This window comes from Gouania willdenowi, chromosome 14, assembly GCF_900634775.1.
Source record: "Gouania willdenowi chromosome 14, fGouWil2.1, whole genome shotgun sequence".
Lineage (NCBI taxonomy): Eukaryota > Metazoa > Chordata > Actinopteri > Blenniiformes > Gobiesocidae > Gouania > Gouania willdenowi.
The window spans coordinates 21,513,835-21,536,914 of record NC_041057.1 but is presented as its reverse complement, the minus strand read 5'-3'; the positions used below and the strand labels follow the sequence as shown (position 1 = coordinate 21,536,914).

Genomic DNA, 23,080 nt, shown 5'->3' with positions numbered 1-23,080 from the left:
TAGGAACAATCAATTTAAACTGGCAAATAATTCACATGAAAAATCATGAATGTGGTTAAATTAGCAAAAATAAGCATGAGATACAGCGAGAAGAGGTTAAAAGTGATAATAATGGATCAACATATGTTACAATAGGTGGGAAAAGTGGTAGAAATGGTTTATGTGTCCAAAATTTGCAGGCCGTGCCCCTTCTGCTGATCACACACTCTTCCCACGCTACAGGGGGAGCTTTTTATTGCTCAAAGTCAAGAGATCTGATTGGCTATCGTGACTGACTACACACACTGACAGCGCGGACGGAGCCTGCTCTGCTGATTCACGTGACGTCACGCACATTGCTGCATCACGAGAGCCACAGCCATATAGAGATATAGATATAGAGCGCTAAATTCAGATGGAGGGCAGGAAGTGAAGTAGATTGAAAATCTATTGTCTGAAATAATCAAAATGCCCATGTTTTGTGTAGTTTACGGCTGCTCCAATCGTTCTAATCCAGAAAAGGAAAAGAGATTTTATAGAGTATCAAAGTTTATTGTTCACAAAGGTGAGAAATGTAAAAAGCTCACAGAACAACGCTGTAAAAAGTGGATTTTAAGTGGATTTGCCCGTGTCTGTAGCGACCACTACGTCAGAGGTGCGCTAGTAAGTGCGGAGCGTTCTTGTGCCCCCCACAGTTTTCTTATTGCACCCCCATTTAATACTGGCTGGCGCCGACTCTGGCTTAAACTGTTCTAAAAATGTTCTTGCTTTCTTAAAGGTATCTAGCGACCCCCTCCCAGTGTCTCGCGAGAACCCCTGCACTACTAATAGTGTCTAACAGTTTGTACATGGTAGCAGAAAGACAGATCGGATCAACAGATGCAGGGTTAAAACACAGGATATGTGTCTCGTACATTTGTTACGAGCCCTAAAGGAAAAGGTTTCTTCCAAGTACTTTTACTTTTTGTCACTCTGTGGCAGGGACGGCTGTAGCTGCAGGCAATCTGTATCCAACTAATGCCCATATGTCTGTCCCATCGTCAGGAATGATGTGTGAGGAACGCCATGAGGGAAACTGTCAGATGTGACGCTGGATTTGGCTCTGCAGACCGATGAGTGGGCCAAGGTCACCGATGAGTGCGCCAAGGTCACAGATGACCAGCAAATCATAGCCAAACTTTAAGAATGACTGTGTCACCACGAGACATGCACAACTCACTTCCCTTGTTTAGTTTAACCTAAATATTGTGGCAACACTTAACTTGACGTTTTATACAAAAGCCTGACATTACGCTGTTATTAATGCATCAATAATTATTTCATGTTGTTTGCTAAATTATGACACCCTTCACTAAATTACACCTTTGGAGCTACGTTGGCATTTTTTGGGTTAGGTCCAGGGATCTAGTGGGGTTTGGGTCAAGGTTGGGGTCAATTACATTTTTAATTTACAATTAGGTTTTCAATCTATGTTCAATTAAAATTAACTTATGACTACGATAACCGGCATTTTTTCCAATTAAATTACAATCATTTTTTCCCTGAAAGTTAATTACAATAATGTTTTCAATTACTAAAGTAAACTACTATTTTACTCACTTTTATTCATATAGCATTGTGATAATTGTATGATTTTTTTTTGTGTACATGATGTCGTTTTAGCCGCTTTACATTTACATTCATTTATTACAATCTCTTATGTAAAAGCTCATCGAGGGACAAGAGTTGAAATTTAGCAATAACCATTATCTCTTTGTACAAAACATCAGTTACATTCACAGTATTGTTACCATGTAAAAATTGTATCATCCCTATTAAAAAAAAACAAAAAAAAAACTTCTATAATCCTAACTCTTCTAATCCTGGGGGGAAACTGGATACGGAACATATTTTAATATTTGTTAACTACTTATGTGTAAGCCATAGACCTGTTTTGTGTTGAATTAAACAAGTGTGGGAAGCATGTCTTGTTATAGAAAAGTAGGAGGTTAAGTAGCTTTTTCATGGATGGTTTACATGGGAGCTTTAATTCCTCTTTAATTCAGAATTAAAGTTAAATCCTCTTTAAACTGACCTTGTAAACACTTAATTCCTAATGCAAATTTAATTCAGAATTAAACACACGCACGCATGCACGCGCACAAGACACACAGACGGCGCCCCAGCCCCGGGACAAGCTGTCTTCCACAGTGATGATGATGATGATCCCGGGGGACAATTTGATGAAATCATTTATTAACGGTATCGTTGCAGTCCAAACAAATCCGACGTTGCACACCCTTGAACCAAGCAGCAGCCATGTTGAAAGCAGTGGGCGTGCACTGTAGCTGTTCCCACTCAACATTCATGAAGCCAAAATACAGCGCTTAGGGGCGCAGCCATCTTGCCAAATTTTGCTGCCACAGTCTGCGCAGTAGGGTCCGGAAGGAGGAGCCTTGGTAACATGTCCCGCCCATTTACCAGCGTACTGCCCTGATGACTTATGCAGCCCAGCTACGTCACAAACTTAAGTGTTTTTCCCACCAGAAATTCTACCAACGTCTTGTTCAGATAATCAGATCACAGAGGTCAGTACTTGTACTAGTAGCTCAAAAAAGATGAAAAACTGAACGGAAAAGTTTAATGGCGTCTTATGCTATTCACAACGAGAGCTACGCAAGACCCACGGCTGTCAGTCATCGTCATACATGACGTCAAATCGCATTTTTCAACCTGAAATAACTTATTTAAACCAAACTTCACAAAAAAATGAGCACTTGAAAACAATGTAGGGTGATAATAACTAATGATCACAGCAGAGTTTAGGTATTATAACTTTACAGTTTGACCCACATCCCATCTGTTATCATTGTGGAGGCGGGGTTTATGACCTAAGCTGCAGCCAGTCAGCAGGGGGAGCTCTAAAAATAAAAGCTTCACTTCTACTTCTTTTTACGATCTATGGTTGAAAGTCTCAGTTCTGTCTGTCCCTGAACCACAGAGACATTTGAGCCACACACACAGAGATTCCTTGCTTTTATAGACAGTGCAGTGCTCGTAGGAAGTATTGCTATAGAAAAGTGGGAGGTTCAGTAGGTTTTTCATGGATGGCCAAATGAGGTTGTGTTTGAAGGTGGGACGTCAGGGACATTTAGGTTTTTTGTTGAATGTGTAGAGTGATAACTATTGTGTTTTCATATATTTTGGCTTTTAGCAAGGACACTGTAGGGAGTTGAACCCCATCTTTTCCTGTTCCTGTTTGTTGTCCTCGCGGATCCGGATCTCCTCAGGCCAGAACAGACTCGGTCCGGACTCGTTTAGTGTCATTAATCCACAACAGATTGTTAAAATTATAATTATGATTATAATTACGCCATAATTGTAATTAATTAGCAATTACAATTATAACTGACCCCAACCCTGGTGAGGGTTAGGGGTTAGGGCAGAGGTAGGCAACTTCTATTGCAGTGGGGGCCACAAAACATTTAGATAAATGACCAATCTGGGCGTTAACATAAAAGAACAAAGGGTTTTTATTGTTATTTTGGGTGCCTTTAAGTTGTCTTTTTTGTGTATTTATCATGGAAAATATATGTTTTTTGGAGTCTTATTGTGTATTTATGTTGTCATTTTGTGCTTTTTGGAGTAATTTTTATGTATTTCTTCTGTTGTCGTTCTGCCCGTTTATTATTACTGTGGGTTTGCAGTCATTTTTTTTTTTTTTTAATGTTTTTCTTGTCTTTTTTTGTACTTTTGTTGTCTTTTTTTTTGGAACTTTGTATATTTCTTTGACTCATTTTGTGTATTTTTGCAGTCGTTTTGTGTTACATGGAGTCATTTTGTGCATTACTGTTTGTTGTTTTGTTTATTTTTGTAGTAGTTTTTTTAGGAGTATTTTCTGTTTTTTTTTGTCTTTTAATGTATTTTCCTGCAATGTTGTATTTTTTTTTAATGTATTCTTACTTTTGTTTTGCGGGCCGCCAGCTGCTCATGTTTGGGTTAGGGTAACGAATGGTTGGGGTTAGGGTAACGAATGGTTGGGGTTAGGGTAACGAACAACGCTGACAGTCTTCATAACACCTTATTTTTATTAATGACAGGTGTCATGTTATAATAATGACAGCATAATGTCAGCCTTACGTATAAAACTTCAAGTAAAGTGTCTAATATATTCACATGGTGTTACCTGGTCGTAATTCTGCTTTTTAAATTGGCACAATACATTAAGCAAAGTGGGTTGTATAAAGTCTACGAATACATTTCATTTTAGGGTTGAGATATATTTTTATTTCCTGTTTATGTACCAATTAAAGGCACTGAACATGTCTTTTAGGAATAGTTTCAGTATGAAGCATTGGAACACTTCAGTCTAATCCACTTGTGTATTCTGGCTCATCCAGAGTTCAGATTATTTGTCATGAGGTCGTTTTTAGCTCCTCTGGTTCTGCTGATGACTACATTCTCCTCCAAGGCTGAAGTACGAGTGCATCAGTTTCACTTATTCTGGTAAACACACGCTCCCTGTTTACATCTGTTCAGATTAATGCCAAAATCATCTTCCACACACGCAAAAGCACATGGATATCAACATCCACCCCCCAAACCAAGGGCAGGGACGGCCTTGGCATCAAAACGCAGCATGCTTGTTGGGATGCATGAACGACTTGTGACAGAAATCAAGGTGACAATGTGCACAAGGCGTTTACAGCAGCAACTTTTCTATTTGTCTCTGGTCCATTTTAGCAGCTTTATAACATGAAAAATGGCTCACATCTCATAACTTTCATTTCTTTCTGTCATATACATAACAACTACAGATGTAAATGTTATTTATCTGCACTTGAGTTGTCAAAATGCACAATTTAAATGCACAGAGGTCTTTGTCTGCACGCCAGCCTCAATTTGTCGAAAAATCCATTCCTATTTTGTTCATGGACATCTTTACAACTATATGCAGATTGACTACCATAACAAACCGAGAATAAAGCAAAATAAAATAACACAGTGGTAAAGCACTTTATATTTTCTATGAGAGGAAAATGTTTTATATTCATTTGAGTCCATTTTTCAGCCGTTTCTGTCAACCCAAAGCATATTTTATGTCATTTGTGTGATTCCTTCTGAAAAGATGCAAACAATACATGCATTAGTTTGATTAGAGGAAATATGACCACTTTTATTTATTATTATTATTATTATTATTATTATTATTATTATTATTATTATTATTATTTAATGATTTTACACTTCAAAATAACAATAAATGTGGAGCAGCCATGTTTAGCCAGATGTTAAGTCATTTATATCAGGGTACCACCTATATTTATAAATTGAATTTTGCATTATTTTTTCGTTACATTTTCTTTATTACTGCTTTATTTATTACTACATACAATATGAGGATGTGTGTTGACTTAGGTTCTTTAGACCTGTATGAAGTAGGGGTGGTCGGAAAAAAAAAAGATAATCGCTTAATCTCAATTTTTGTATTGATGATTAATGACTATGAATCAAATCTTAAATTTCCAAAAATCGACTAATTTCATTTTTAAAATTGTAATACAAACCAGGCGAGTTCTCCTAATGTGGAAATTTCAATGACACTATACAGCAGCGATTCCCGATAATTTCTGGTATTTATCACGATAACAAAAAACTAAAAGGCTGCAATAACTGCTGACCCAAAGAGCTCATCAGCTTTGTCTGTGAACACGTGAAATATAATTTAAAAAAACGGATGAATAGTGACATTAATATTATGCTAATATTTATTTCACACATCGTGTGACATGTTTAGCTTTTATCCTTCCATACAAGTGTTAAATCTGACCATAAACAATACTGTGGCTTTATGACAGTAAGACATGTTCCTTTTACTTGGCCTATTCATTATATGCAGTGGTTAGCGTTAGCTCTTAGCCCAGTCTGCGTGTCTGTGTGTTAGCTTAGCATAGTTAGCTTTAGTTGAGTTTCCAGTTCATAATCGTTGCTACGGGTTCATCTCTGTCCACGTGTTTGTGGAACTTTGGGTGGACATGACAGAGGAACTTGAATTGGTTCATTTTGTTTGTTGGATGGTTATCTGGTCTTAACAAAGTAGCGGTCTATGATGTATCGCAGCTCGGCAGCTTCAGGTAGCCGTGACGAGTACAAGGTTTTTATGGGCATTCTTGGCTAAATTGAGGGACAAATGGCCCGTGGCCCTCGCTAATTTCCGACATGGGAATTCATTGTTTCTACTGTGGGATTACCTATTCTTACCGGTGAGAATGTTTTTGACGATATATCGTGAACAACGACATGTCGTACATTCTTAGTCAGGACCCAAAAGTGGGTCGTGGCCCTGTGCTGGGTGGGTCACGGACAGCGGTTCAAAAATAATTAAAAACCTTAATGTCTGTCATGTTGGACTTGTCTTTTATATTGAAATAAACTTTTCTTCTGACAGGCACGCTGTGAAATGCATGTTGCACAGGAAAATATATAGATTACAACAGCTTGGCTGAATTCTAAAAAAAAAAAAAGAAAAGTGGGTCGCGATATAATGACCCAGCGTGAGACCAGTTGAGAAACCCCAATAATCAGCTTTAAAAATTGATAATCGATAATTGCTAATAATCGAAAATCAGTTTATAATCGAATTGAGACTTTAATAATCGGAAAGAAGGTGATTCATTCCGACTCCTGCTGTGTACTGAGTTAGTGTAGTGTAGTCTAGGTGTAAGGATGTCACCTCATCCTGCTACCATTGAGCTCAGCGGGAGTGTTGAACATTTAATCAGGGCCAGTGTCTGTGGGTGTTTACCCCGGGCTCTGCTCTGCCTCTCCTGCCTCGCTGTCCCTGTTCCATTTGGCTGCTAATGAATAAATAACAGCACTATTTTATAGTCTTCTTGGAGTACTCCAGGCTTTGTCAAAGAGAGAACTTTTTATCAGCTTTCCCAGAGTGCCATTTCTTCTCATCACTCCCCCAGTGAAGAATGATGACTGTGAGCAAATCGATGCTTTGGGGGGATGGGGGTGGGGGGGTGGGAGCAAAAGGCATTGAAAAAATAAACACGAAAAAAAATAAAAAGTCAAAGGAGTTTGTCTGTGTGGGGTTTGTTGTGGTGCGTATAGTGAAATGAAAGCACAAGCGTCACATATTCTAATATTTTGTTTATTAAATGAGTCTAACCGTTTCATATGAAAATCACTTACCCTTATTTCCATGCCCTCTTTTTTCCCATCCCACGCCCAGCTGCGTTTGGTGAAGTAGTTGACTGTGGCAAACTCAATCAAGGCAGAGAAGACAAAGGCATAGCACACTGCCATGAACCAGTCCATGGCAGTGGCATACGCCACCTTAGGGAGGGAGTTTCTAGCACTGATGCTCAGAGTGGTCATGGTTAGCACAGTGGTGACTCCTGAGGATGAAAATAACATCATCAGTCAGGATGAAAGGTTTAGTTAATGCACATATTTATGAATTAATTTTGGCAGTAAGTACTTTCATTAAAGCTCTCTCTAGCTTATACTACACAGTTTTTTTTCTGCTACACAAGGAAACTGTGTGTGAATTTAACCAGTCCTAATTTGTGTGAGATAACAGCTGAAAAATGTAGATGGTTTACTTTGCTGTAGAACGTCAGTCTGCCTTAGGGCAGCTGTGGCTACAATAGTAGTTTACCACCACTAAGTATGGAGTGAAAGAATAATACCCTCATTCTGTAAAGCAACTTTGAGTGTCCAAAAGTGATATATAACATTTATGTATTATTATTATTATTATTATTATTATTATTATTATTATTATTATTATTATTATTATTATTATTATTATTTTAGATCAGACTGAGCACATTTTCTGTGCTCAGTCTGTAGATGATTAAATAAATAATAAATGCTTTTGAAAGTTCTTTTTATTGAGAATTGGACAAAAATTGATATTGATCTGATACGATATCAGGAGGAATAATACACTTTTATTACTTATTTTGTAGTGTGGAATGTTAGAAAAAAGCTTCATAAAGTGATATTACTCAGAGACATAGTCAGCAACAGTAGTTATGAGAAAAAGTGACCCATTTATTATTAATTAATGGGTTTTAACATCCAACATAAGAATATTGTACATTGGAATAAAAAAATGAATACTAAATAGAAGAAAACCCTGAAGAATAACCTCAATAAACTTAATGAAAACTATATATATATATTATATTGGAGATTTTAGATACTTTTTTGTTGTTGTTGCTGATATATATATGGGGACAACCTTAACCCTGGGTCAATCTGGCAGGCTCATACGCTCAATTAACTTTTCTTGGGATTGTTTGGTTTCAACTCATCACAAAAATAGTCCAGTTAAAAAAAAAACAAAAAAATAGACAAACGAATAAAAAAGTCCTGTAACATATTCATAACTTTCAAGTGTCAGTACTGTGTGAAAAATAGGATGAAAATGTAAAGTTTAGAATGACCTTTTAATGTGAAAGCGTAGAGCAGGCTTTATCTACTAAAAGTTATTAAAATGGGTAAAAAAATAATATACCTTGACGCCTAAACTTCACGATTTTTTTAAGAATCCCATTTCGTCCCAATGTTCATGGTCACTGTTATGAATGAAATGTGGCTTGAACAATGGCTGCCCATCCAACCACATGAAAACAATCACTTCATCTGTTCCAGCCTATCACATCTAATGAAAGATGAATTCACTGGGGACTCTAAAAGCCGTCCCAGGCTGGGGAAGCAGGAGGTCAACTCATTTCAGTGAGATACGGGTGGGAAATTAAAAAAATATGACAAAAAGACTGATGAACCATTCACTGTTTGAACACAGATGGATCTTTCCTAATGTATCTTACGTCGCAATTTATTTTAAAGCCAACTGTGGGCCATGTTTGTCTTTAATTAAGATTTTTATCTCATGGACCAGGTGCTGCTGCTCTGCAGTGTTATAACCGTAATAATGGTAATAATTGGTGATATTATCGGACGATACGTGAAGGACAATAAGAAAACCAGGAACTTGTTGGCGTTTTGGGTTATTCACAGATTCTGAAAGTGTTGATTCTAAGCTTTCCAATGCTTTCCACAGATAGAAGTCAAATAATATTTGAAGATGTCGTGGCCGTTTCAATGTTGTCACTCTCTAAAGTACAGAAGGAAGAAAACCATGACCAAAGATCCTTAAGTTTTCAGAAACAAAGGCTACATATTTGCATTTAATGTGATTTATCCACAGTTAATATCTTTATGAGCATTTTAAGAAACAGTTTCACATTTAGGAACCGCTTGTATCGCCTTTATCGGATGAGCTGACGTGTTCTCTACTTTTTTGACTCAATGCGATGTCGCGGTAGGAAAAACACAATCCCGGAAGCAGTGTTTGTTTCATAATCAACTCATTTGTGCAGCCAAAGAAAACCAGAATGGGAATTAGCTGTTAGAATTCGGCACCACCAAACACGGACGGCGCTCTGCTAAAAAACAAGCTTATTTTAAAAACAAAGTTTACAGTTTTTAAAACCGCTAAAACGGTTATTTGAAGCAGGAAGTACTTTCTTTATAACTTCAAATAGCATATTTTGCAAAAAAACAAATAGCTTTCCGTTATAGGCGGAGTTTAAGATTCTTGCCGGGGGGGGGGCAGCAAAAAACACAAAATAAAATAAATAAATAAAAGTGGATAAGTTTTCAAAAATGACTAACACATTTATCATGCGCATGTCCCATAGAATTAAACCAGGGAAATCACACACACTATTTTACTTTGCACCCGTAAATAAACCCCTTTATAACACTACAGAGTACAGAGTATGTACACCTCTTTGTACATCCATCCTTTTAAACACATACTCATTTGGTCATAATTGACAACTCTACTTATGCTCCCACTATATGAATACACACTTCCAACGGGACTGTACTACTGTTGTAAACAAAGCATTCATCTGCTACGGGAAGCAGGATGGTCACATGTCATCGGCTGCTGGTCCTTTAAAACTTTTTTACTTGGTTTTATTTTGTGAACCTTTGAATTTTATATCGCCATTTTTATCATTCCCTCGTCACTGTGTTTTTCGGCACTTAAAATGTTTGTATATTGTGTAAGTTCTATTAAACGTTTGGAAAACTGTAATGTAAACTTTTGACCACTGCACCCCCTGTAAACTCTGCGTATGCTTTCTGTCCTTTTTCTCACTTTTTCTCATGCCGACTCGACTTGTTCCTGGTTTTGCCATTGTGCTTTGACACCGGTAGTGGCTTCTTCACAGATATTTATATACAGATATGTGCTGCCCTGTTTCAAGCTCATCATTACTGACTTTACTTTGTTTATGATGCTACAGTGCTGAGTAATGATGGAAAAGAATACCTTCTTTCTTGACCTAACCTTTCAATACGGTCAATTTCCTCTCAAAACCGGAAGTCCCGAAAAGTATTCCTGCCACACGGACCTACGTATTAGAAACAGCTTGTTTACCTCCACTGTCTGTGCTAAAGCAATGTGTTTTTAGTTGGTAGGCAGTGTTTATGATGTGTTTCAGTCATTATATATGATAATATAGATCCGTGTTCCCTGTTCCATACATGTTTATCTAGCCTAGGGGCTAACCGCTAAGCTGAAGCTAACCAACACGTTAGCATCATTAATTGATCTGCACCTCAGGTACAAACTATATAAGAAACGTTATGTGTATAAAAGTTTGTTGAACAATATAAAAAGGTTATTTTATTCTGTATTTTTACACAAACATCATCACAGACACCTTATTCTTATAAACTGTATAACTTTTGAGTTGAAATAGTCTGGACGACTACTTAGACTGCTGTGGTTTTTAGACAAAATATTAAAAACAAATGGCGTGGCACTTTTCCATTACAGAATTTGATTGAGAATTGTTTTTGTGCACAGTTGATTTTTATTTGTGGGGCATCACATTAAAAGTAGGAATAACCTGTTATTTCTATGGAGATATATATAATGTGACCTAAAAGTGGGTTGGGGGTGAGGATCTGTGTATATATCGGTATCGGTTAATATTTACAAATTCAGTGTTGGGCAATAATGGCAAAAAGCTATTATCGAACATCTCTATTAATGATATTAATAAAGAGGAAATTAGCCAAGCGCCAAGAACGTACTTTGAGCGTTCCGGTACGCTCAGCAGCGCGTCTATTTTAGTCCTTCAAATACCGTAGCTGCTCCGCCGCTTATCAGAGCACATCGGCCTTCACAGTGCTGATGTAGGTATTAAATGTGTCCGAGCATCCAAATTAGTCCAGGGTGCGGTGAGCATGCACAAAACGCATCTCCATCTGGTCGGCCTTTAAAAGGTTGAAACCCTGCTTTTCAAAAATAATTAGAAGTTTACAGTTTGAGTGAATTCCGATTTTTTTTTTGGTGTTTATCTTATTTTCTGTTTGGTTTTTGATTGTCAATGTTGTGTATTGTGTTTTAATCCATTTAAAAAAAAAAAATGTATTTAACAATTAAAAACACCACAAAACAGTCACATACTGTATTTAATTGCGAACTGCTAAAATATTTAATAAACATCGTATGGCCGGTTTTCATTCAAATATTTAAGTAATTTTTAATTACTGGTAATGTTCAGCACTTTGTTTTTACTATTTCAAGAGCAGGAAAAAAAAAATCTCAGTTTTATATATTGACAGTTTAGATTTTTTACTCACTGTTAACATCGCTGTTTGTTAATAAAAAGCAAAGGAAATGTAACTGTGTTCTCATTTGGATGATTTACATTCTATATGCATGAAAAAAAACCTGCTCAATTTGATGATAAGTAAGGATTTGAGCCTAGTTCGTCCCTTTCCTTTTGGGTTTCGGGGATGATGCTGCACAGGGAGAGGAAGGGCCTCTATCGGGTGGAGGTTGTGCTCATTAACCTTAATAACGCAGCCTCTGTCTCACTCCATCCAGCTGCTATAACCCATATACAAGATATTAAAGATCTTTTGTTGTATACATGGAGAGGTTAAGTTCAACAAACATTGCTGTTGCAACCTAATGGGGAAAAAATTAGTTTGCGGCAGGGATTCGAACGAGTGATCTTTGTATCAAGAGGCGACTTCGTTTAGGGTTGAGCTATACATGCACGTGGAAATTGACCTTTTTTTAAACATTGACTCATGCAAAAGAGAGTACCGGCATCTTTTATGAGCCACTTAAAGCTGAATCAATCCAAAGTTTAAACAACAGTGATTACAGGTACTATATGTGAATGCAAAGGGAATAATTCTCCAAAGGTGAATGCTTTAAGGCTTTAAGGATGTACTGAAGTGAGTTTCACAAGGCAGACACGATGGTATGTGTCGGTGAGTGTAGAGCTGGAGGAGCTGTGTCTAATCAGGACTGGGATGGTAAAGCAGCTGGGATTGGGTTCTTATCATCCTGAATGAGTGTTTACTTCTCGTGCCCTTTGTGTGAGCCGTGCTTAGCTATCAAATCAAAATGCTAATCATTCATGCCACACAGATGAAAAGACACTTCAATTATTATGCAGCACAAAACAAGGAAGTAAGGAGGAGGTGAAGATGGTTTCAAGATGGTGAAGAATGCATCCCATGAAGTAGTAAGAAAATTGATTTTTTTAATGGCACAGATAGCAAAAAAACATGGGAGTACCATCTCTAATATATTTATTTCAGATGTATGCATTTATTGTTCTTATTCTTAAGGATTTTTCTAAACTTAGTTTTACTTTTTAAGATTTTTGCCATTTGCATTTTGAGCTCAATTTGCATAGATTTGATTGATTTTTTTTAAAAATTATTATTATTACATTTTGGGTTTTATTTTACTGAGCTTTAAGAGCTTCCTTCGTGGTGTTATTTTAACCCTGAAGTATTTATTTCAATTGTGTTCATTTAGTGATTTTATTTTTGTTGATTAAAAAGAAAAAAGAAAAAAAAAAAGAAAACTTACTTTAAAAAAAAAAAGAAAAAAACAACAACTTTGTAACACTGACATAAAAAGAATACTTTGAAATTTGCAGTTTGAGCTCAATTTGGATTGCTCTTATATTGATTTCAAATGTGTATCATTTTGTACTTTTATTTGGGGAGAAAATTAAAAAATAAATAAATAAATAAATAAATAAATATATATATATATATATATATATATTGAGTTTTATCCTCGATTTAGGAGCTTCCTTCATGGTGTCATAGTAACCCATTAAAACTCATTAGTCAGGCGTGGATCAACAAATATACAGATCAGTTAAACAGTCTAATCTAAATAACCTTCAGCTTGCTTATCTTTCATTTCAACCATGCTTCAGCTCAACTTTGATTAATATTGCAAAAAATGCTGAGTTCATCCTGGGAGCAAAAGCTTTGGAAATTTAAACATTCTTTCACGCTCAAGTGCACCTGAATGCACCCGCTCCCATAAATATTTTTCTATCCTTTTATATAAAAATGGACTTTATTTCAAAACCCACATGTGTTTCTCCGTTTACTGAATGGTCTGACAAATGCGTCTATCCCCTTTGTGTTGCCCTTTCTCCCTGACTTCTTCCTCCAAACTGTTGGAACCATTCGGTAAACCATTTCAGTTTGCCTTAAAAGTGACAGAGAGGCACTCACCGAACACTGTGCGCGCAGGAACTGATTCTCGGTTAAGCCAGAAGGAGACTTGAGACAGTATGACAGTCATAATGCACGGAAGGTAGGTTTGAATCACAAAATAGCCAATTTTCCTTTTCAAATGGAAATATGTAGTCATCACTACGTATTCTCCTGAGGAAAAGGAAAGAAACATGGAAGAGGTGGAGAGACAAACAAGGTCATCATTATTAATCCCACTGGGAGCGACACAGGCTTCAATTATTCCAAGGTAGGGCTGTGAATTTCATCAACAAAACACTTTATGAGACCCTGGGCTTCAAGGAGAAGCAAATAAACCACAGAAAACCATATCAACTGTTAAATGGATAGAACATACTTACTTATAGAATGCAATTCAATAGAGATTTGCACATCAAAGTTACACAAAACATTATGTGTCCTCTTCACATCACTGTTAATGTGTTCATTTGGTTTCAGTCAGTCTTTTGACTAAAATGCTACTTAGTTTTAATCAGAATTTAGTCACCCGGACTACTTCAATTATAGTCTAGTTTTAGTCGACTACAAGTGTTACAGAATATAAACGACTACTACTATATATAAGGTATAAGAGTTTATGCATTTAAAAAAAAGTTCAATTATCATGTAGTGATCGTACATTTGATGGTATTAATGTTTCTAAATACCCACAGACAGATTGTGTAACACCAATCATGAGCTCTGATTGGATTTCGTCCCATGTGACTTCCATTTTTATTATTTAATGAAAATATCCATACATGTCATAGTCTAGTTACTGTGACTTAACAAAATGCAGTTGACGAAAACTATGACAAAAAACTTTTAGTTAACGACATTAACACGGCTAACTAATGGCGTGTTTCCGCTGGTGGTATCGGCTCTACTCAGCACGGCTCTACTCTCCTTTTTCATGTTTCCACTGGGAAGAAGTACCTCCTCTGTGGTACCTGGTGCTGCCTTTTTTAAGTACCTCCTTTGTTGAGGTTCCAAACAAAGCAGCCCTGGGGCCTCATTTATAAAAGTGTGCCGAGGTAAGCACACTTCCGCTGGCGCACTCTGAAAACGAGAAAGTGCGTACAGTGCGCACGTACGTCCCACGCCTGTTTCCGTTTATAAATCACAATCAACTCGAGTGCCTATAAACACCCTTAAGGAATATTCACAAATACAAATTTCACGGTGGACCGAGGGGGAAAATGAGCAGATAAAACAAAATCCACACAATGCAAGGTGGAGGGATTAATTGTTGAGGCGGACACATGCCGGAGAATACTTTGGTGACACAGAGTGCATTACGAACAATAGAAAGACAGATTGTGTTGTGTTGCCTCATCAGACTGTGACAGATGAAAAATAAATTGTCTGACATAAAAGCGGAGGAGAAAATGTGTATAACTCTCCATAGGAAGAGCATCTGTTCAACAGGTGGAGGAAAGCGCACCGGAGCTCAGCCTCACAAAAAGCTGGAGGATCATTGGTGAACCCCTCTGTGTTATAACGGAAACTGAGGATGCACACAGTTGTAACAGAAGCATGGGATTACATTTCCTTGTTTGAATTGATACAAATGAAGAGGTAGTAAAACACCTTTGGTACTATATGTAATTCACAATATTTAATTTAATGTAAAACCATATTTTTCATCAGTCCCAGAGTGGTTACTGGTTGGTGGTGCTGTGGCTGAGGCAGGCCGTTCTGCCGCACCTCGTCTTTCTCCCACTGAAGCCTCTTCCACCCTCACGCAGCACCTCGTCCTCACGTGGGGGGTCGTGCCTATAGGTCTCACTGGTCTCTGTACACTCCAGCAGTGCCAGATAAACCACTGTGCGTCTTTACGTATTGTGCGTTCCTTTTTATAACAGCTACAGGTAATGCAGCCAATTGATCAGCAGTTTTGTGCAATGATCATGTGATTTTGATTACAATTATTGATATAAAACTGTATTTGTAGGCGCGCTCACGTCACTCACTCCCTCGGGTGTCAGTATAATTATTTGCTCGAGGGATGCACTGAAATGAAAATTTGTGGCCAAAGCCAAATAAAATATAAACGCTTGGCTGAATACCGAATATCGATTGCGGTTGTTAAGTTTTTTTTAAAGAAAGTAAATAGGGTTAGGCTCCTTGGGGCTTTCTCGGATGTGTGTGTGGGAGGCGGTGGCTGCTTCTTGGCCTGGGATCTCTGGGGCATTTGGGGGGCTGCTTAGCTGTGGGGGATGGCCTGGGGCTTCTTGGCCCCCACTCTTTCTGCTGGCCTGGCTGCATCTGCGAGCCCGGGGCGGCTCCTGGGTTTGCAGTAGCGGTTTTTGCACATACACTGGTCTACTATGCACTGGCATGCCGATGTGGGATAAAACTCATACTGGGCTTAACTTTAGACACGTTGATCCCAAATACCTGATTTAGGTACTACCACTCACTCCTTACCTCTGTCCACAGCCACCACCATAACACCTAAGCTTCACACTTGTCACCAGACTGGCTTGATTACACAACATAATAAGTACATTATATTCTACTACTACTTTACATCTCACTCTCACTGTAAAATAATCTATTCTTCCCCACCCTTTCGATTTCCTGCCTTGAGTCTCTCCTCCCTGCTCCCTGCTCCCTTGCCCCTCCACCTAGGTGAAACACTGCTCTCCCTTTTTATATCCTCCCTATAACAAAATGTTTCTTACCCTTCCTTAGGGAGGGCTGGCGATGGTCACAAATAAGCAATAAAATAAATCAATGTATTTCATTGTAATAACAAAACATGCATTGCTGTCTCATAATGATTGTACTTCTGGTAGTGTTGACCTTTGACAGCATGTGCAGACAAGTGAAAAAAAAAATCACCAAACACGCCTAGAATGTGAGCTCCTCCCTCTCCAACTATCGAACAGCTAAAACAACACTGCTGTTTAATATAGAATATATATTATACTTTATTGCCATTTATGTAAATGCAAACTGCACTACTTTTTCTGCTGCCAATCATGTTGGGAGTCACTGCTTGGAGCCACAGACCCATTATTTACACACATCAGCTGTTAGCACTCCCTGCTAATGCTACACCAGCCTATGCAGCGAGACCCGACATCGCTTGTAAACTGAGGAGGAAACAATGAGGACGTTTTCGGATTTGTGGCTCACAGCGCTAACAACGGACTCGGTTGTGGAATTGGACGGCTTCTAACTTTTACGCGGTGACGGAGAGCGGTAAGCGGAAAGGAGAGAGTCTGGCTGTGTTTGTGTCCGGAAAGGAGGAGCTGCTGCTACTGCTCTGATTCTACAGCAACGCACACACACTTTTCCTATTCAAAATCATTGCACGTTGTTTGATTGCGTCATTGCGTCACACGCTACTATTCGGCCTTGCTTTTAACTCACAAAACCAAAGGCCAAATGTGGCTTTTTTTGCAATATTCGGCCGAATATATCCGGCCACCAAATACTCGGTGCATCCCTAATTTCCTCCTTTGGTTTTGCAAGTATATCCTTTATATATGATACGTATTGTGAAATAAGCAATGTCTTCGATTATTTCACATAAATCCTATTAATTTCACAAAGCTGTCTTTAATTTCATCCTTCTCCTGTTGGCATCGGAGTTTCCCGTTTCTCATGAATTTGTGCGCACGACAGGGTCAGAGGTGCGCACATTATCTCGCCAGGTTTTTTTTTATATAAATCCCAAACTTTGCTTATATGTGGCGCTTTCTTTTGTACGTACGCAGCGTTTATAAATGAGGCCCAAGGTCACAACATGTGATGTAGGCAGAAAGCAGACACTGATTAATTCAGAGAATCATCATAGCGTAGAGTCATCAACTCACGCACAGAGAGGAAGCATTTGGCCACCATTAATTTTTGTTTGCGATCTTGTGAGGATGGCAACAATCCAGGTTGGTGCTCAATGGAAACGCTCCGGAAAAGACAGTATCGGGTCCCAAAAGCAAGGAGTGCGGAGCCGTGTAGAGCCAATACTAATGTTGTATTTTTTTGAATAAAACTCAAACTATTATCACAAGAAGAGTAAACTGAGTGATGCACATCACAGATAAATCTTTGTTAACGTGGAAAAAGTGGGCGCCTCCACTGTTTCTTTGTTTTTTTTTGTCGTCTTTTGCTGAGCTGAATAACAACCCTTTCCTTTCTCTGTGGATCAGTCTTTGTAGATGAAAGCAACCTTTCTTTTGAAAACCCTTTTGTGGCAGATTTGAGGAACATTTGCCGGCTTCATCCTAACCTCTTGATATTTGTTTCTGACGACAGTGGACAGAAAGTTTCAAGTTCCCCATCAGCAAACAGCCTTCACTGCCCATGTCTACAATCTGTGTTGCAAAGATATGAGAAATGCAGCCTTCCAATCCCTGAGGTGCTTTTTCTAAGCACATTCTTCTGGCCAAAGCTGAAAACCCTCCCACTACATGAACCCAGTGCAGACAATACGGTTTAAAGTTTTTAAAATAAGGAGATTTTCTGATACCTGTAGGCTCGGGAGGTTTATGAAGGGAATTGCATCCAATTTAAAATATGATACCTGCCAGCCTTTAGCTTTGTTACTTTGGAAAACCTTAGCAAATCTCTAAACTCAAGTTGAGCCCACCACCACACAGCAGAATAATAACGTTGGGCTTTTGAAACGCATCCTCCAAGGAATCCAATATGTTTTGTCATTTTAACAACACATTTTTTTTTTTGCTTCCTAGGAACGCTGACTGTTTTCTAACAAAGCAATTTACTTCTGCTTCAGTCGCAAAGCACAACAGGTCGATTCCTGTGACTGAAACTCACCTTCATAGAGCTGCACAAACTAACTCCTTCCATTATGAACTTCAATCTCTAAAAGTCACAAGGCAAGGATGCACATATTAATTCTTAAACCAGCGCAATTTTTGTATGCAGCTCTTCCTCAACACTCCATTTTTTTAAAGCATACAACACTGATTCTACAGTACATTGGCCTCCAATTGTCTGCGATCATAGAAAAAGGACTGATGTTTTTTCCTGTAGTAACGAGGGCTGGGTATCGCCAGGTACCTCACGATACGATATATCATGATATTTTTGCCCGCGATAACAATGACATCGCGATACAGGGATAATCGTTATATCACGGGAAATTTCATCCGCGATACATCACAATAACTGTCACTGGAGGAATTCAGAATTTATCTACTGCACTGAATCCATTTCACAGGAATTACAAAACATTGTCAATCAATTTCATGTCCTTGTGTTATGTTTAAGTCTTTAAGGAAAGACTGATACAAAATAATGCTTCACCAAAATATTGGGTAATGATGTTTGTGCAAATTAACTTTAAATCATTAAAAACAAGATGAATGCCAAAAATAGTCATTTCAGTGCTAGTATTATCAGCTTCTCTGTAAACATGGACACATATCAGTGCTGAATGAACTTGTTTTAGGAAAACTGAAAAATTTCACTGCATATGAAAAATAAACATTTCAGTCAGTGCATTACCCTGGCATCGATGGTCTCATCCACAACAACACGCAACTTTTCCCACGGATCTTCTGTAGCTCTGATGAGATGTTAACACACTGAGCATGTGACGCTGCTCAGAGCGCTGCTGCTTTACACGAGAAACGGACGGAGTTTCAGAGGCACTTTAAAGTTAAGCAGGCACTGGTGGGGTTTCAGGTGGTTTAGGCGCTGTTTAATGCAGCCAAGATGGGAGGAGGAGGAAGGTGTACCTAATAAACACTCCCCAGAAACACGTATTCCCCATAAAAATAGGTTCCTTCCTTCTAAGTGACGCGTTTCATGCCGATTCTGTCCATTTGGTTTTGTCCATGATTCCATTAACATGGATTTTATACTTAATTTGTATATCAGGAAGGATACAATAAATAAATAAATAAATAGCGATGTTTGGCGCCAGTGAATCGATAACATAATGCTAGACGAAACATCGCGATATATCGCCGTAACGAGATATTGTCACACTCCTAGTTGTAACCATTAAATATAGCGGAAGACATTTCTTTTCAATTGTACGCACATTAAAGTAGACTTTGGTAGTCAAACTTTCACCCCATTCACATCTCTTCATATCATCTTTCAACATTTGCGTGAATGGTTTCCCATAAAACTGATAACGGTCATCATTTTTTCCCTGGGCCAAAGAGCACGAGCTGAATTTGAAATGACAGAATATGGAGAAATGTGTCAAATGTAATTTTATAGAAAATGGCCTCAGGTGCACTGGAATATGTTGTCAGAGAAGAAAGTGAGGAATTTACACCAAAAGTTTTACAGTACCTGTATGCATTTTAGCACGACATACATTGCTTGCTGAATATTCTACCAGAACCAAATTTAAAGTGTCAAACTGTGGTTGAATTTGGCTTGGCTGACTATTGGCCTGCACATGCTGTAGGAAAAACACACATGATGAGATTTGCTGTTCCGTTCTGTGTTTTGTCTGTTCCAGCAGCTCAAATCTGCTTTCATTTGGCTTGTGTTGGTGTGTGTTAGAGGCTGCTGTCTGGGCTGGGTTCAGATGCAGTGTACCTGTGCTGGAACTGATGGTTTCTTTCCCAATAACATGTCCTAGGAGGTCATACTGGTTGAGCCTGGAGCCGTCCTCTGCCACAGAGACCGACCTCTCATCTCCCTGAGTCCACAGGTAGATCACTTCGTTATTGGTGTAGGCATCTGCACAAAAGACACGAGCAGAAACAAAATGGTTTAAAATAGAATAAGAATGTAAAAAAAATAAAATAAAAAAAAGAGTAAGAATGTTTCTCTTAATATTTAACAAAATTGAAAACATGTTTTTATTCCTGAAAATGAATTCATGTTTATTCATGAGTTCATATAAAAGTGAGCTTAAAAAAGATTGAAATGATTTAACATGAGACAACTGTTAGAGTTAAATGTGTTAGTAGCATGCTGCTATGTTAACTTCCAAAGTTCACGTTGTCAGGTCCGGCATCTAATCTAATTGAATCTAATCCAAGCTAAGATTTTGTTCAGAAATGTGAACTTTTTATTATTGTCAGGGGTGAAAAGAGTACAGAAAAAAATGTACTTAAGTAAAAATACAGGACTGAATCATAACATAATCTGATCGCTAGAGCGAACATGGGGTCGTCTGTGAACGGTCGCATTTACAGACCTTAGGGTCGCTGTTAGCTTACCAATATACGGAAAGAGATTTGTCACTTTTATAATAAGTATTGACTAGGCCACTGGGAGTGAGGCCCAAGGCCAAGGCAGGATGACTTGATAATAATGTATCATGTCGTTCTGCAGTCAGTGCCTTCTCCTCGTCCTTCTCTCTCTTCTCTGTTTAAGGCGTCGTGAAGCTGATGATGGCAGTTCCTGATCTGTGGATCACAGCTCAACGAGTCTGGGACACTCTGTTGTTCTATCTCTCTATCCTGTTCTGTTGGTCCTTCTGTCCACTAACCCCAACCAGTCGACGCAGATGGCTGCCACCTCTGAACCTGGTTCTGCTGGAGATTTCTTCCTGTTAAAAGGGAGTTGTTTTTCCCACTGTCGCTAAATGCTTGTTCATGTGGATCTTGTTGGGTTTTTTCTTTCTTATTGTGCATTTTATTATTTGATAAGCGCATTGAGATGACTTTGTTGTAAATTACGATGAAATTTTACTTAATGCTACTTAGAAGTAAAGTCACTGGTGTAAAAATTTACTCGAGTAAAAGTAAAAAGTAGATCACTTAAAAATGTACTCAGTAAAAGTTACTTAGTTACTTTTTTTTGGGGGGGGGGGGGGGGCATCTCCCATGCAGTAAAAAAGTATTTTTTTTTAAATTATTATTATTAAAGAACATAATTTTAAAATAACGTGCATGAGAACAAGACATGGTGTGGCTAACCTGGATAATTAAAATGAATTAACTCTCAAGGATGTCAATTCGATGAGGTAAGTGCTTGTGTCAATACAACCAATGTGTCATCCAATAAAACATTTTCCAGTAAGAGAACAATTCCCATCTTTAGGAATCTCTGAAAGCAAGTAATGCGTACAGTATGTTATATAAAGTCTATAAAACATTCTTGGTGGAATGTCAAAAAACTTTGTATGCATATAAAACAATGAACAGATTACATTGTGCATAAACATCAAAGAAAACATAAAAAAAAGGCTTAATGAAATTATGAGAGGTAATAGTGCTTGTGTCAGTGCAGACAATTTCAAGTAACAGAACCATTCTTCATGGGCCTCATTTATAAGCAACATTTGGCACTGCTGGAGGACGAGGCGCACGGGAGACTCCAGAGGGAGAAGATCTTCAGAGATCAGCGAGACCTATTGACAGGACCCCCCTGTGAGGACGCGGTGCTGCGGCAAGACGAGTAAACACCCGGGGACTGATGAAAAATATGGCTTTACTTGAAATTGAATATTGTAATTTATGTAACAGAAACAGACATGGGACGAGCGTGCGGGATTTATTTTACTCTGCAACGGAATCTATTTCCAATGTAGCGAAGTACTGTCACTTAATACAAAATTGACTTAAGTAAAAGTAAAATTACAGATTTTAGAAAGTACTCAATAAAGTAGAAGTACACAAAAAAAGCGACTCAGTTACAGTAACAAGAGTAAATGTAATTCGTTACTTTCCACCCCTGACTACTGTAAACAAAAAAAGCTAGCCTAGAGATGCAATGATACTGGTATCATAAAGAAAGCTTAGTTAGGAGAAGTTTAATTTTTAGTTTGAGTCAAAGGACTGGAAAATAGGCTCATGTGTTTTCAGTCTGAAATTTGGAAATTATGCCAAAAGATTATTAGTCAGTTTTATAAAGATAAAAAAAAAGACTTGTGCAAGTGGCTTGCCATTGGCTTCAAGGGTGGTTTTCCACAGCCTCATCGAGTTTGCAATGAAGGCTCTTAGAGTCCTGTTGATGTTGTATAGCTCTAGGCATTCAATGATCCAAGTATGTGGCATTGAGTTGTAGGCCTTCTTGTAATCAGTCCAGGCAGTGCTCAGGTTAGTATGTCAGGTTCTGCAGTCTCGCGGGACTGTTCTGTCTACCAGGAGCTGGTGTTTGGCACCTCTGGTATCTTTACCGATTCCCTTCTGAGCTGCGCTCATGTATTGATCCATGTGCCCGCTTATCTTAGCCGCTATGGTGCCGGACATGAGCTTCCATGTTGTGGAGAGGCAGGTTTTTGGGCGATAGTTGGATGGGACTGTACCCTTTGAGGGATCCTTCAGGATCAGGATTGTGCGCCCTTCGGTTAACCATTCAGGGTGGTTCCCATCTCTCAGCAGCTGGTTCATTTGTGCTGCCAAGTGCTCATGGATTGCCGTGAGTTTCTTATGCCAGTAGGCGTGTATCATGTCAGGGCCTGGTGCTGTCCAGTTTTGCATACCTGAGGTTCTTTCTTGGACGTCTGCCACTGTGATGGTAACTGGATTCTGTTCAGGGAGGTTGCTGTGGTCCTCTCTCAGAGCCACCAGCCACTGTGCATCACTGTTGTGTGCTGCCTCATTCTCCCATATGCCTTTCCAGTACTGTT

General features: G+C 38.5%; 1 protein-coding gene across 2 annotated transcripts in view; it reads right to left on the bottom strand.

Annotated features, from left to right (window-relative positions):
• Positions 1-23,080, bottom strand: part of gabra3 (gamma-aminobutyric acid type A receptor subunit alpha3) — a 159,340-nt gene that overhangs the window by 12,055 nt on the left and 124,205 nt on the right. For both annotated transcript variants that reach the window (XM_028466497.1, XM_028466498.1), the window contains exons 7-9: positions 20,095-20,238; positions 13,561-13,713; positions 7,159-7,364 (exon numbers count right to left, since the gene is read on the bottom strand). In XM_028466497.1, the coding sequence (XP_028322298.1) occupies positions 7,159-7,364; positions 13,561-13,713; positions 20,095-20,238 (503 nt within the window). The remainder of the gene's footprint in view (positions 1-7,158; positions 7,365-13,560; positions 13,714-20,094; positions 20,239-23,080) is intronic.